Source organism: Varroa destructor, unplaced genomic scaffold (genome assembly GCF_002443255.2).
Source record: "Varroa destructor unplaced genomic scaffold, Vdes_3.0 BEIS01000005.1, whole genome shotgun sequence".
Lineage (NCBI taxonomy): Eukaryota > Metazoa > Arthropoda > Arachnida > Mesostigmata > Varroidae > Varroa > Varroa destructor.
Window position 1 is genome coordinate 35,581,703 of NW_019211458.1, and position 17,084 is coordinate 35,598,786.

General features: G+C 41.9%; 1 protein-coding gene across 2 annotated transcripts in view; it reads right to left on the reverse strand.

Moving 5' to 3' along the window:
• Window positions 1–17,084, reverse strand: part of LOC111250596 (uncharacterized) — a 250,814-nt gene that overhangs the window by 79,880 nt on the left and 153,850 nt on the right. The window contains exon 1 of one of the 2 annotated variants that reach the window (XM_022805991.2): window positions 9,597–9,980. The exons of the other annotated variant lie outside the window; for it this stretch is intronic. Coding sequence (XP_022661726.1) covers window positions 9,597–9,638 — 42 coding nt within the window. The 5' untranslated portion in view covers window positions 9,639–9,980. Of the gene's footprint in view, window positions 1–9,596; window positions 9,981–17,084 lie in introns of those variants that run through there. 2 annotated transcript variants of the gene reach the window in all.

Below are 17,084 nucleotides of genomic sequence, written 5' to 3' on the forward strand. Positions count from 1 at the left end.
CCGCTAAAGTTCAATAGCCTGCATTGCCGATCCTAGTAAAAGGCATAACAAACTATTATAGCAAGGCACAAAAACTAACTGATAAAGCTTATCCAGTCGGGCCCATGGAGTACAAAGCTTTTTGACACCAACCAATGAAAAAAAGGCCTCCCATTTTTTTTGGAAAATGTGCCACCAAATAATCGTTTTTTTAGGTCCAGATAAGATTTGCAGTATATGGTCAAAGGGAGGACGAAGTCAGCACAAGAAGAAAGAGACTGACCATGAAATTTAGCTTTCCCGAATCATATTTGTTCTACTCTCACCTGTAAGGGATAATATCGGACTAGCAGTTTTGAAGGATCCGTTAGAACAGGTAGTAGAACGTAGAGAGCTCAGGGCGTCTCGAAGACAATTTTTGCCTGTTCATGGGTAGAATTCTCGGGTAGAAAAGTCGACACAGAGTATCCACAATTGTAGATGCCAACAGCCAAGCCGATGTTGTTCCACCAGGCTGGGTAGAGCAGGCAGTAACGAGCAAACGATGCCGAACTTGAAAAGACAAACCGGAGGGCTCGATCATGATTTTGGACACGAGGAGAAGCTAACAGCAGTTTTTGCTGCAATCCGTAAGGTCCTAGCATCCCCCCTGTGGAGCTCTCAAACATACAGCCATACTCAAAGGGTCGATTTGTCTGTTAATCCTGCCCAGACAGGCGGGTATAGCACTCGCACGGCCACACCCAAACAGCTTTTCTATAGTATATACTTTGAGCCGGGCGTCATCGTCACAATTTGGGTCTCTAGGTTTTTGTTCTACATCCGAGTATTCGTGTCAACTGATGAATGTTCTTTCTATTGAGTTAGGTCTACCTAAGGTTCGTTACTTTCGATTTGCAATATGTTCAGCCTAATATGCTCTAGTCTGTATTTCAACGAGGGGAGCCAAGAGCATAGAAGCGGTTTCAATAGCATACGCATATTCTGAATACAAATGAACTATAATAACAGCATATGTCGATGTTGCGCTCAGAGCCGACTTGCATAAAGTGACAAAGAGTAATTGTTCGGAGGTGCTTGGGGGTTAGACACCAATCTACACAGTCAGATTGCCTATGTTTTTGCATAATTTGTGTCAGTCTGACGCAAACTTATCTTCCCAATGTTTTAAGCTTTAAGTATTTGCTTCAATGTTGCCTACTTACCTATATTTGCCCTCTGAAACTTTCTGAAGTAAGCAATACAGAGAACGCTAGACCTGTCTACATTAGATGCTATTAGAATAATAACAGAAAAGGCCATCGCACGCTCGAGTTACTCGTTTCAGTCAATCGGAAGCTGTGATCAGAAGTTAATTTCTAACTGAAACGTGGAACAACTTATCTGTCAAAACTAATGGTATTAAAAAGCGCTCGTTTGATAAGATGTTTAAGATAGGCCAACTAAAGAAATATTAAAGTTGAACTGCGCTTTGGGACCCATGTGAGATTTTGAAGTACTGTTATATCGATAGAATTTATGAAGTACATAAAAAGCAGAAAAACAGATACTCTAAGAAAATATCATATTCAAGGTAGTGGGGATCAGAAGGAAAAGTTCAGAAAGTGAGGCGTTAGCTTTAAATAGTTGTTTTACGACACGCCCGACGCCAGCAGACGTAAAGCTGGCAAACTGGCGGGTACAATACGTTGGTGTCTATAGTCTTCTTAGGAAGTATTGGCAGAATGTGCGGACGTCGAAGTCGTATAAGATTTAAATGATAGAAAGCTCTCTGTCAGACGATAAGAAATACCGACAAGAGAGTTCGTTGACAATACGATACCCATGATAGTGGCAACAACGTTATTGTTAATGTTGCGATTGCTATAAATTTATAGCGGACAAGGCTAAATAAACTAAATACTTGTGTTCTTCATAGGCGTACACATAAAGAAAATTTAATGTAACATTTTTGCCCCATCGTCCACCTGTGTTTTTTCAATACACATTGAAGGATTCAGCAGCCCAATTCGTAGCCACTTTCTTAATAAAAGATTTGCCTATTTTCAAAGTTCGTTTCTCAGGCACTTAGGCTTACATCGTCTGCTGAATAGCGCTGATCGACCTCTTGGTATGTAAGTACGTGACGGATGCCATTGTGCTACAACGTTATCTTACATTTCGTTCACAATTAGAAGGTTGCCGTTTACCGCCGGTTCTAAACTTCTAACAGGTACCACAGATGAATAAGGTATAACTTCGGCTACCCAGCAAGCTGCTGAGGCCCCGGGCTGCATGCCAAGTCGTCAGAATAAGATGTACACCCGCCACCCCTAACGCCGATGCGAGACGACAGTAGAACAGTATAGGACGCCTCAGGGCACAACCTTTTAGCCTAGCCAATTAACCGAAGGTAAGAAAGACGCTGACTCTGGCTTCACATAATTTTTTTTCAAATTTGCCTTGTCATTGACAGTGGACTGCGTTCTTTTGCATCGTGCCTAATGGCGTGTAGGCGAAATGAACGCATAGTTGATCCTATGCAACTCTCGGAATTAAGCCGCATTGTCAGGACAACGTACGGCCTACGACGTAATCATAGGCTTACTAGATATTTAATTTTTTTAGGCAGTTGATGTATCGTTTTGTATTTACACAGATCTACAAGAGTGCCAGATTTAACCGTTATACACAGGGTAAAATTTTTTAAAAATTAATACTCCTCTGCAACAATCGTCTGAACACTACTCAAAGCCATGAACGAATAAAACTTTCCTTTCAGCTATTTCTGTCGCAAGCGAGTAGTACCAGAGGGGACAAAAATGAATAGAGTTACTTAGACCGCTTCTTTCAAAACTTAGTTATTTGTATTTGCACCATTTGCTCTTTTGCTGTACATTTATATTAGGCTTCCTTGTCTAACTACAGTTCGTTCAGTTCAGTCCTTCTTGTGAAGGCACAAACATAACGAGACGGATATAGTTAATTTCTTCCACAGATGTGACGCTACCTAGAGCGGCATGTGTTATTTTAGAAACTCTACATTGAGTCGCTTGTCGGCTAAGGGAAGGGGACGACATTATGGCGCGAGAATGTTCTCGAACGGCCCTCATTCGCAGACCCAGGTCTATAAGCTTGCGAATACACACATATCAGACATAGATAAGTCCGCCTAAGTGTAGGAGAATTTAGGACGTATAGTAAAGCCGGTTGTAAAATCTGCAATATTGCAGTAGCATCAGTGACGGTGAAAGTATCTCTCATCGATCTTCGCGCATTGGCACTGGCCACAGATTGTTGATTGAACTAATACGTACCGTGCGCACGCATATGCACTCACATGCCGCAGGGGAGCCGTAACAGTGTCTATGGCCTGACATCTATGGAGCAGATAGCGCCGTGTGATTGGGTTCGTAGCATGCAATACATTACCATGCTTATGCTTGTTATGCCTTCTTGGCAAAACTGCTCAAATTGCTATTTGCTAATTGAATTAGACAGAAACAATATAATAATGGATCAGAAATGTCAGTTTTTTTAGTCCAACCAAGTCGCAGTGGAAACGGATACCGAATCATCTGAAAATCAGGCCAAGATAACGCTGAAGGGTTCGTCCTACCCCGAAAAGACAGTTTTGCCATCTTTTTCGTCTTCTACATTGACATTCAATTTGCATCAGAAATCTGTCTCTGCTATTGCTCTTGTCGCTATAGTGTGACAAGTCATGAAGCATTGAAGTCGCAGCAAAACAGAAGCTCTAACTCGATCAATTACGCGCTAGCTATAGTATATAACAAACGATGCCTTTGCGGAATAGCATTCAACTACAGATTGGATAACAAGCGCGGTAGCAAGAAAATAAATGTATCGGTGAGTCTGTAGCCTCAAATTTGCTACTATATAATCGTCCAGCGACTAGTGACAGCCATATATAAGAATTTAAAAACAAAACTGTTTCTATAAGCGTCACGTGATGCTCCTTATGGGCAGATGAAGAAAGCAGTTTTTCTTTTTTTTTTCAATCAAGTTAGATATTGTTGCTCTGACTGCACATGGGATGACTTATCTGCCTTCGTTTAATTACTTAATTGGTTGGGCTAAGAATAAGCCACTTGTTTACTGTATGTCCGCGGGATGCCCTTGAAAAGGCTCGAGAGTAACCGAATATACACGAACAACATGCATATATCACCTTCATTATTTTCTTAACACCAGCTCTTCACTCAATCCAGGTTGACTTTCCGCATGGGAAAAATTTTATTAACTCGGAAGTTTGATACGAGTTAATAACATTGATCCAAACCGTTTTTACATTATTAAACGTACTTGTTTTATACAGAATTAAAACTTTCTTTTTCTGTCCATCAACCTAAAATAGGGATCAGTAAAAATAGGGACAATCCCGTTGATTTCCCTGGCATAATTTTGGCGTTAGGCACAGCCCCACCCTGATGTCTAGTTAGTTTTCTGTTTATTTCAATCAATTCGAAAAACGGCAGATGCATGCCAAATCTCCACTCATACAGCAATCTTTGATTGTTGAAGCTAGTTCTCACACATTTGCATTTGCTGCTTGTTCGATTCAAAAACAGATGCTTTCCTCTAAGGCAGCAAGCGACTTATTACGAATCCTCGTCTTCATCGATGCGGCACTGGCCAACCGCTGTCCCGGCATTACCCAAAAAGTACAAACAACCGCTCTAGCCTCTCCCTTTCTTCATGTTCCTTGGTTGGTCCGTTGGGTCAAACTTGTTCGAGTCTAGGAATAGCACTTTTTACCGTTTGCCTCGAAGCCCACTGATAAAGCTCACTGGACGCCGGCTCTAGTACAAAAAACCTGCGCGCCCTCCGGGTTCACATATAGTGCTTCTAGATTCTGTCCAATGCGCCCGGAAGCGATGCGAACAGTTTGATCAGAGCAAAACAGGTATGCCATCAAGACATCATCCCAGCGTGACTTTCCCAGCCCCATTTTTCCTCCACTCTAGAATTGTGAATATCTCTGAAAGAGTGGCAATAAAGGAAAGAGCTTAGACTCTTCTAAATGGGTGATAGAATGGGCAAGCAGGAATCCCATAGCAAAGGCAGCGTCGACAAACACCTTCAGACTGAGACGACTGTACACGCGGCAGCGGACATAGGAACGATAAAGGCGGCATCTTCCTTTTTTTTTCTGTGTTTTGAAAGGAATTAATTTTCGAACGAATTAATTAGCGAACCAAGGACATGGTTCGTTTCGAATGCAGTTGTTTGCCTGTGCCTTCAAAGCCCGTTTGGGGCGTTAGAGATCGGTCCGATTGGCCGAAGCGGAAAACGAAGGGAAGAACCCACGTTACACACGACTATTAGGGACTACTGCCGTGACAACCGACTGAGCATTGAGCAGGAAGAAAACAAAAAGCAGGTTGATATTTTGTGTAGTTGGAGAAAATGAGGAGAACTAAGAAAAAGAGAAGCATGTTGGAAGGCGAGAGAGAGAACCGGCCAAGGTAAAAAAAAAGGTTCGGCCTGAAAACTTATCATTTCCAAGCCTTTACGGGCTTCGCGGAAGGCCACTTCCTATTTCGCTGCTGTCCCGTATGGTTCGCTGGTCATCCCGACGCCCTCTCGCCTGCCCAGCTATTCTCGATTTCTGGCATTATCTTTTGCTAACCCAGAAGGGCAGCCAATTACAGCATCGGATGCAGAACGGTACCAACTGTAAAAATGAAACTGGACCAAACAGGTCTGCCATCTAAACATCCCAAAATCGACAACAGCCCTGGGGACAGAAATATAGAAAAAAATTCGCATAACGGTCTGCTGGTTAAGCTAAATGGGACTACAGTTAAAAACAGCGGTTAAGATTAACATTGTTTTTGTTACGAAAATCACTCTTATCGGGCCGGCAAAAACAGTGGAATAACTAAGCAGAAGCAAACGAAACAGGAAACATTAAAAGCATATTGAACAAAAATTGGATTATTAGAAATTCAACGTGTATTGTAAATGCCCCTCAGATACTTTTTTTTACCAACGAACCGTTCCACTGGGTCGGTCGAAATTGGGCTTACAACAGCATTCTTTCCCCGCACTGGTTTGATTTACAAGAAAAGGGTTGTCATTTAAATTAAATATCGCTCTCTACATACTTGAGCTAACAGCCTATTGGACCTATGAAGGATATCATGAAAAAAATACGGATTTCCGGACTACAACTTTTGCTCTGAGGCGTTTTTACTGTAATAGAACATTATAACGTGCAGCTGAATGACTGACCTATTGTAGAAAATGAATACAAGCATATCGAACTATTTTCCAAAGGAAAAATAGCACTAGATTATTTTTTTTTCGCATGGATTAATTAGTTGGTTAATTTTCATCTATTTTATAGGGAGAAGAGATAACACTTCCGAGTATATTAAACAGGTTCATATGACAGCTTAGTTGCCCTACCAGCTACGCTTAAATTCTACCGATTTACGTTCTGGAGACAAGCGTGATCATGCAGGCATATTACTAGTTCCGCAAAAGAAGTTTTGTACTTATTCTAACTCTTGAAACGCTTAATTCTGCTCGTAAATTATACGACGTTTGACGTACGCTAGTCAAATATAAGCGTTAGGTATAATAACTCAATTCTCATGCACAAAAGTCAATCAAGGCGTACGTGCTCGCCAAAACCTAAGCAGTCGCGTCATCTAAAATATATTCTATGTGTTGAAGCACTCGAGTACCTAACGATAAAAATATAGGTCATCAAAACGTAACTTATAGGTAAGTTAATTGCAAAAATAACTTGCTCATTTGCATGCATGACCACGTCTTTTCGCTTATGGTACATGCGTACAAGTCGAAGAGGCCTACTTGGTTCAGAGATTATGCCTACGACTATATCTATCCATCTAATGGAAGAGTACTTGTCTGTTACTCTTCATCATCTGAGAGCATCTTCGGTCTCTCTCGTGTCTCACCGACAGGTCCAATTCTCCGTCAGCGAAGATTCTGGCGAGATTATTGCTTGTCTTGCTTCAGCAAACCAAGTAATGTCAGAGCAGACAATTGATGTATTACTAATAGGCGGGAACGCGTTTATTCAATTGACCCCTAATTGGCTATCGTGCTACCAATGCGATAGGAGTAGATTGTATTGGTGCATACGTGTAAATGTGCTTGAATCGATAAAAGTGCTATCATAGAAGGCTCACTCAGGGATAAACCTCCAGACCGTTCCTTCCACGTTCCTAGGTTTTTGTTGCCAATTCGATGAAGCAAAACGAAACTATATGAGTGGTAGTCATCGAGGTTAGCGAAGGCAAACGCTCAGAGGTCGTTCCTGAACGCAGTTTAGACAACTTCGACAATGAAATCGTCAACTAAACGCTTCCGAGTTTTGCGACCACAATCGAGTTAATACTGCATTAATCAAGAACAATTTCATCATCTTAACACTGATCGACCAATAGAAAAGGGACGGATCGTTTAAAAAGCCTTTCTGGGAAGTCGGTCTGGAGTTTCTGCCTAGAGTATTTGTGTATATAAATATAGAAAATCGTCTATTATTATAAATAATAATAACTAACGAGATAACTAACGAAAAACTATAGAGTAGGTTCACAAGAAGCAGCCAATGAACTGGTTTGCATATTATGAAGGAAACAGATAAGCGGTGGCAGGGTTTGCGTACGCTATGGCGTGTATACGCGTTCTGCTGATAAGAGTAGAGAATCGTGATAAAGCGGTAGAAGGATGGGTCAATAGTTATCAGCAGACTATTAAGCCTTTGCTTGACCATTAACCGAAGAAATTCACCAGGAGTAAAGTCTAATTTTACATCAGTTCTAGAAGCTCATAGTCCAGTAGAATATTGCCGGTGGCTTACCTCTAAAAAAGGAGCGTGTGCGCTCATATCAAGCGCTTACGATACTGCTATTCACCTATAACCTAGGAAGGCAAGGAGAACTTTTATGAGACGTTTTCGTACCTGGGTGTATTTGAAATATTCGAAATATTTACAATAGAGTAGGCTATCTAAGCAAATTTTAATAATGCCAAGAAGTAAAAAATATTATAAAAGGCACTATCATGATGACAAATACTTGTTATGAAAAAGCTTATCTAAGTGCTTTTTTTTACGTTAAATGCTTTGGGATAGTCCCATGTGTAATTTCGCTAACTAGTTTTTTTCCATGTCTCAGACCGGTGATAATAAAGCATCGCAAGCTTAGTTACCAAGAAAACACCAAATAGATCTATGAACGCAGTTAAAAGGATTCGACAAGTCAAAGGGAGAGTATAAATAAAGCCAACTTTAATCATAAACACTGAACTTATATACTGAGTTTACATTGTGCAGGCCCTGACGTGCGAGCCTACGTATAACGCTGCACCATTTGTCACACACCTACAAGAAAAGCGGGATACTTCTGTGTTTTTTTCTAGGTTTCAATATTGCACAAATATACACTCCAACCAACAAGTCCCTCGATCAATCATCAGGGAACGTTTTTTTTGTGATATAAATAGCTTAGCTTCATGTGCTTCTACACGTATGCACAGCTCCCCGCAACAACCAGTGTATCACGTAGCATAGATGATGCTGAGTGGGAAGGTGCAACTTTGCGTCTCGTCTGAAGCCTGCTGCTGTTGATGGATTCATTAGAGGGGCCTAGGAAGTTGTCCTAAGCGTTTTTACCTATCTAACCTCGTAAACTACAGGTGCGATAGGACCGGTCTGTTGCGAGCGCCGCAAATCCTGCTTGACCTCATTCCACTTTACCTATTATTTTTACCGAACCGGTCGGTAGAAAAACGATGCCATTTGCTGTCTGCGATCAAAAAGTGAAGGTCGTTCGTGGCTAAATGGAGCGATGTCTAGAGCTCGTCAGCTAGCCTCATGTCATGTCTGTGACTATCCGGGCCCGTTACAGCATGCCACACGGTCCAAGAAACTAATTAAAATATTTCTGTACTTTTAATTAAGCTCTTTTTTAACCAAACTTACGTATTGGGGTAACGGCGAAAAGCAAACAAGTAAGCTGGACGTATAAAAAAAACATAACGAACAATACAAGTTCGAATAAGTACAATTAAGGCCCTGATACACGCGACAGATGGCCAAATATCTTACGGACAGCTAGATGAAATGTATTCAACAAGCGAACGAAGCGACAAATTTATGTATATATATATATATATATATATATATATATATATAGGTTACCCCACTACGGTACAATTGCATATTAATGTAAAAAATAAGGATATTTAGAACCAGGACAGAGAAATCATGCACGTAGTCATTAAGTGTCCGAGAAAGATCGGATCAAGTGCAACGGCTACGGTGTAGGTTGAGAATATTTTAGAAATCAGGCACAAATAACGCCACCCCTTCAAATCTAATGAAAGGGAGGATCATATAAGATACGCAGCAAAAGTTCGTCTTCGAAAATGAAAGATCTGAAGCCCCTATGTATCGTTATCGCTCGCACAACCCGTGTACGCTAACGCCTAACGGAAAAACCATTCTGTTGAAAAGCATAAGACGCTATAATATATGATTCTTTTCTCATGTTGTAATAGTACGAAATCCCAACCAGAGTTGTTTTATATTTCATTTAATATTCAATTCAACTAAAACAACAATGAAAAAGACGCACCTGGCTTGCGTACTCTACAGATTTCACCTTATCCGAAGCCATGACTGCGTGCACGATCTGTTCGCTACGTCGTATGTTATAGCGCTTGCAACAGGCAAATGTCAGTATTATACGTCGGAGATTTACAGATGTAGCGCTAGCGGTGGTCAAACCATCCAGTCACCAGCAGCAGTAGCAACGATCGATAGCACAAGTTAGACAAGGAGGGGATGACTGCCGTCAATAAGGAATTGCTGCTCTGTCTGCGTAATGCTTTGGTCGTTTCGGCCTAGTTGGCAGGAACGCTCGTCGCCAGCAGTGCCAGTAGTAGGGACCGCTTGGAGAGAGCTACCGACATTAAGCGAAGGCCAGCGTTCGGCGACGGCACCGCTGTGGCCCCTCTCCGTCCAAGTTTCCATAGTCCCTTATGACTCACCCCTTTGTCCCCCAGGGCTCCTCACTTCTGTAAGGACTGTAAATAGCTGTAAGTGGAAGTCAAAATCCGATTTCGAATTTAACTTTATAAATCGAAAAGCAATTTAGAGAAACCTTATTCTAAAACCCTGATTTTAGCATTGCCACTCAGTGTTCATGCACAGATATGGTACTCGATGAAGGTAAATGCTAGCGCGTTACAATGATAATCAACTTATAGGGAAAACTATCGTTCGAATTAAAATGTCAGGTAAGTGACACGAAATGAGAGGCATATATAAAGAAGCATAGAAAAATAATGAACCTAATAGCAATATTGATTATAGTGATATTATAAGGATCGATAACGTTTGGTATCAACAAAAGGAGAGTAAATTCAAGCTGGCTTTGTTAGCCGGAACTGACTCCCTTTTCGATGGGCCTGCTTTTGTCGATGCGTTGTCTCGTGACGAGGGTTACTGCAGTAATCGTTTATGACGAACTCTTTTTTCCATAGCTTCAAGCGCTTCGCCTTTTATATTATATTGCCAAGGTCGTTAGCTGGTCGAAAAACTTGAGTGACCCTTAAATTGTGTACTATAGGACTACGATATTTTCGTATATGCTAGATGTGCTCCCTATGATTGTTTTCAAATTCAAGTAAATTCTTTGGAAGCTATTCAACATTTGTGTACCTACGATTTGCATTACGATGCCCAACCTCATTATCAATGGTATGTTTAAGCTAATTTTTTTTTAAGCTAATCAAGGGTAAAGTAGGTTATGGTATTTATCGTCTTTGTCACAGATGTTACGTGGATGCATTCTAAATCATACAGACTACAATTAGAAGAACATGGAGGAAGAAGCCATTGCTTGATGCTGTTTTCTTCAATTCAAGGGGTGATTGGAGCATGGCGATGAGGCACTCGTTAAGTAATCAAGACTTCTCGGATATTCGAGATAATAGCATTGATTATTTCGGTTAATATATCGCAATAACGAACGCTCCCGAACATCAGCGCACGGCTGAAGTTGTTCGGCAATCGCATATAGGTATTTTTTTTTCTCCAATTTGGCATCACCTGCTTGTTTGATCCTTTGCTGGTGGGCAGCACGTACCCATATTTCTTCTATAACGATGATAGGTTTCAGACGGACGTTTTGTTAGTAATAGTTGGGCAAATTCTTTTCAGCATTTTTTCTTGTTTGATTTATCCAGGATTGGTAGAAATACGCGTGTTTCTACGTGCCCTGGACCCGGTTCGTGAGGTACCCCTTCTTTTTCGCCTTCAACGTTTTCATTATCATTGGCCGATAGTTGTTTTAAGAAACTTCATATTGAACCAACAATGAGCTCAGTGTACATGCTCTGTTTTACTCAAAAATTTCCGTCATCATAACTATTCGTTCTTCTCTTCGAGAGTCTGATGTGTGGTTACCTCACTCCCGGTCTTCTAATTCCTAATTTCTTCCATTCTTCAAGGGACAGCATCGCTAACAAACTGTTGTTTCGTCCATTGTTTTTACCGATTTTCGATGGCTTGCACCTACTCTCTCTCTCATTTTTTCGCTAATTATTCCCTGACAACGCTCAAGTTCACCATCGTGAACATCCAAAGTCTTGATATAACTATTTACCGAATTCTCAGCTGCTAACGACACATAGCTGTTGAACTCTTTCGGCCAACTATTGAATACACTATATAGTTAATACGAGAAATGACTTTCATGACAGTGAGCCCACGGCAGAGATCGAATTTACGCTGCTTAGGCATTTTGGATTATGTATTCAAATCTAGTTCCATTTTAGGCCTGTCTTTATGTAAAGGCCTACAAAAGGCTCCAATCTTACCTAAATTCATGACGCGAGAATCTCAAATGGGTTCGCATTATACTTGCCATCTGAGCTTCGATGGAACATATGGGCATTTTTTCTGTACAATCGACACTCGAGCGCGTACCACACAACTGTGCAACCGAAAAGCTCGCCTTAGTAAAAACTTCCACGCAAAAAAGAAGATTAAATGGACGTCAAGTAATAATATGTTTATATAGGGGAATACAAACAACGAAAGATTAGTCAATCAACTTAGGTAAAAATTACAAACTATGTATGTATGTGACGCGGCAGAGTTAGATAAGGAGAGCATGTGCTACAGGTTTGAGCAAATCAAGAAAGTAACGGCTATTATCAACTTAAAAATAGTTTCAATAGCTTTGCTTCTATATGAAGATAATCGTTTGTGTCGTTCGCCGATCGCCGATATGAGCTCTTCGGTTCGATACGCAAACGATGACACATACAAAGGGGGGTGCGCTAGATCAAATCCAAAATCATAGCTCTCCATATAATAAGTTTTGGCTATAAATAACCCAACGCGACGTGAGCAGGCCCACCAATTCAACTAATATGTACGTTAAGTGTTTCCTATTATCCACACGATTCGCAGTAATGTCACCGCCAACAACGGCCACATTTCTATGGGCGAACTCTCTCCTACCACAGCTCAATCCCCCCGGACTTTATTAAGCGAGCTGGCAGTAAGGTCTCAGCTAATAAACAACAAACTGTCTTTGCTCCCCTTCTACATTTTTATTTGCTGCACTAAAAACATTGCACAGTTTGAGTTTTCAAGATGCGTTCGTTCGCGCTTAACTGCGTTTACTGCAAACGCCGCCGATGCCACCGGTGACGTCCATTATTAAGACGACCATTCAACTGTCGCTGCTGTTTCTTCTTTTAGGAGATCGTATATTGCATTTGATAGAAGACGAATGCAGATGGCGGAGTGAAGGCTTCTCCTTTCCGTAGTAAAGAGAAATGATGTGTGGCCTACCGAAACAGTGGCCAGCCGAACGGACCCCCACTTCCATCGCTAACGTGACTATCGCAGACAGTGCAACTACTACACGGATGCTACAGCGATAGCAGCTTCTTTCTACTCCACTACAATTATCGGGCCTCTAACAATAGCGATCCGTCCTTGCCCTAGCGGCAAGGTATCTGCGTGTTGTTATCAAGCTACACAAATTACACCACGTTGTCGTTACCACGATAGTTCCAATAAGCCGCTTCGAATTTTGGCTCGGTGAACTTCCGCCACTTTCATCTGACCATCAATTTACAATATCCTTTCGATGCCAATGTTTACAGCTGGCGGCCCACGCTCATCAATAGCGCGGACGGTTGTGCCTTTCGGTAATGGCTTTATTTCTGCTGGTGGCTTCGTCACTTTTAAGTGATCATGCCATTTGTCGTGCTCGGCCATTAACGTTATTATTACTAGTGCGTTTAAGTTCGCGACGGCTGTCGCCATTTCGACGATGATTCGAGCCAGGGACGTTTAAGGCTAATAGATTACCCTCTGTATTTAGTGACTTAATATAGAATATAGCAAAAACGATAAGTTATTAGAAATTACGACTCTTTGTTGGACTTTTCTGACCAGTCGAAATTGAGATGCGGGCATTTGTATAGGGTTCGCGTTCCTCCATTCTCGCGACCTCCTTTTTATAATAATAAGAAGAAGAACTATTATTATAGTAACGTTAGGTATTGCAAATGATCCAGCGTTTTCACAATAATATCGTGAGCGAGGTTATACCGAAACGTAACGTTATCGTAGTAATTCTAATATTTAATATACACCCTTGTGGACCTTTCAGCGAAGCATAGATGCTGATGTTCGCTTAATTTGGGTGCGTTACATATGTATACACCGGCATTGTTGTGTGATGCAAGAATACGAAAGGTTCACGAAGATAGCATAACCGGACAATGGTGGAACAATGTGCCGAGATGGGGTTCGGCCTTTTGCTAACGTAAATATTCTTCTGTGTTAGATCGTATAATGGCAAACACAATGAATCGGGAGTTTTTCAACGTACAGCCTTCGCTCGGTGGCGAATCACCATGATGCTGACGTTCGCCATGGTCATTCTGTCCCGTAAACGGTCGTAATCACGGCTGTAATCGCAGATAAGCCGTGGTAATGGCGGGAAGAGACGACCGTTATTATTTTGTTTACCACCACTCGCTTACTCGTACGTCTGTTAGCCCGTTACCCATTGAACTGCTCTCAACTGTTCGGAGAGCGTAATTCCCTTACCGCTGACTCATTCAATTCGGTACCCGCGTTGATTTTTTTGAACGTCTTGTACCGAATGGAGTGCATACAGGGTCTCCCTCTCTAAACCTGCTATAAACTAGTTACGGCTATTGATAGACGGATTTTTTTTCATTGGACGGCGTGCTTCTTTCGATGTTCAATGAAGAAGCTCAAAACTCGGATGTGGCCCCATTCTTGGCTTCTTTGCCGCCAGACCTCGAAACAAGCTCGAAAGCTTGTTTTACGCTCCTCAGGCGCTTAGACACGATACGTACAAATATTATCTGGCCGAAAAACGTTTGCTTGTTTCCTAGACTAGGCCATGTTAACTGTAACTATTCTGAAAAAATCATCGTCCTGTGTATGACAGATGGATCTCGAACTCCGAAAAAGCTTGTGGTATCGATTTCTGGGTTCGACTATTGGATCGCCAAAATGTTACGAGACTTGCAAAGTATAGTCACAAAGACGGTTGCGAACGTTTCGGCTTTCATTCAGCCTTTGACAGGTCGTTACTTGTTATCTGTAGTGAAAACAGATGGCACTGTTAACTTACTTGTACCAGCCGTATTTGGAGTGAGAGTAACGTACACAAAGTGTGCGTTCAATTAAAACTAAGTTGATTTGAGATCTGATTCGTTAAAGAAAGCGCTGAAAATGTAGATGCAGGCCTGTACGATGAACTTTCCAGCCGGCACGACACAGTAAACCTGTTCATTTGAAAGTTGATGGTAACAATAGCCTTTTTGACTTCATCATTTTCACGCTTTATGGCCAGTGCTTCAACAACAGCTTCCAGTGGCCTTGGACATGCCATATCTATTCTTACTTTCGTTTGCTTTTCACTTGATGAGAGAATATAGTTTTCAAATTGAATAAGGGACCAAATTAGCCACGCGTACTCTGACTGTGACCCCTTAAAAGATCACATCAACCTGCCTCTACGTTTTACGTGGTGATTCGATGAAAACACTGGCCAGACGAATTCCGGTTCTCTGCTATTCTAACGGAAAACAGATCACACGCTGCTACAGGCCACCGACGATGACAATGGTGAATCGGACGCATGTGTTACTTACCCAGGGTAGTTCGAAATGGGGTGTTTCGAAAAATTAATGACATGTAATAAATTTCGGCCTCAGAGCGGGTTGGGGAATACGATTTGGACGAAGGTTGATGTCGCTTCTCGAAGCTGTTGTCTTCCTTGATTCAACTAGCAGCCATTGAGCGAGATTTGTGCCTATACTACGTGCGTCTACATCTGCATGCGTTCCAACGTAGCTAAGTGAATCTCATTGGGACGTCTGTATAGCTGCGCTTCGTTCAGTTTCATTGTTCGCTGTTGACGGTGTTGTGAGATTTCGAAAAAGGAAGGCATTAGTGCTGCATCGTTCTGGTTGGCCTCGAGAATAGCCTCGATCCGCTTCTCCTGGATAGAGCACAGCTCATCCGCCGTCCGTCCTAGTCTTTTCAAAGACGAGGAGAAAAAGCCAATGCCAGCAATTCAGGATGATTCGAGTACAATTTTGGGAAAAAAACTGCCCGCATATAGAATTTTCATATCATTGTCGCAAAAGGCCGACAGCGCCGAACTATAACGGGTCGGCTACTGGATTGTAGCACTTTATGTTACGAGTAATCTAACGACGGCAGCAACGTAATGGAAATGGATACAGTCAGAGAGTAAGACTGGTTCAGGCTTATTTAAAATTGCTCTGTTCTAAATACGGTCAGTCTAGACAATGCACTGCTGGCGTTGACTGACGGTCTGCTACAGACCACAGAAGAGCGGAATAACTCGATATCATTCTATACTACATCTTCGGGTGATCGGTATAATAAAATCACCTGGTGATGGAATGAGACGACGACTACCGAGGTAGGACACTAGCTAACTTTAGTTTCTTTCTGTATATTTTTGGGTAAAGCAATATACTTCGTTTGCACCTTCAAGATCATTATACTCAGCTGTGACAATTTATAAATATTGAATCTCATCCACCTATTTAAAATAGGTCGCTAGTTAAGCGCTTGAGCTTATCACTTCGTGTGAATACAGCGTACATTTGTCGCGTTACATTTGAGCGGATTGTCACACGTAGATATCAAATCTAGAATGGCATAATAAGAAGTAGCTTAAAAACGTACTTCAATTTCAATCGACCAAGTTTCAACATAAACTACAGCCTATGGTTCTGCGTAGCCTTTCCCATCGTCGAACCTTTGAACATGTTAAAAAACACAGAATTGCTAAGTCTGGGGTTGTAAGGGCTGCGTGTACACCTTAGGTACAGTCACAAACTCTGACGTATGCAACGAACCAGCTAGCAGAGACCGTGCTATAAATCAGATCGAGGCAAAAAGAACCACTTCCATTTTGATGTTTAGGTAGCAAAAGGATTTGACCGACAGCGGGTGACTGCAGTTATAGCTGCGTATATAAGCAGCTGCCGGGAACAAAAACTAGCTAGAGTTCTACTGAGTCACACAGCAACAACTCGTATCGTCATGTTGCCTTGATCTTCGTAATTGTAAGAATGTATCGAGACAAAAAGAAACAGTTCTTTGAAATGTTGAATTTTACGAGTCGTTTACTTGAGGGTCACTTCGCGTCTGAGTTGACCTTAACCCTATATTTCTCTCGTAGATCTACCTTATAAAATCCAACATTCCTGGCGGTCGATTGCGGTTGCGAGTACAGACTATTGTACGGAAGAGGAAGCTAGACGTCAGATTCCGCCGACAGGGGCGAATATGTTCCTGGCTGCTGGCGCTACGTCCCAGATCCTCGTTTCGCTCCAACCAACTGCTTGTGCCATAGTCGTCCACAGGGACTGAAAAAGTATCCGGATCCACTGTCTTTCCTGCGTCACGAAGCTGCCACTTACAATCTTCGTCATTCGCTTATGCGTCGTCTGCGGCATCGCCCGTTTCTTGCAGGGCTTCCCATCCTCGTCCTGTCACTGTTGGTGGCCTAGTTGGC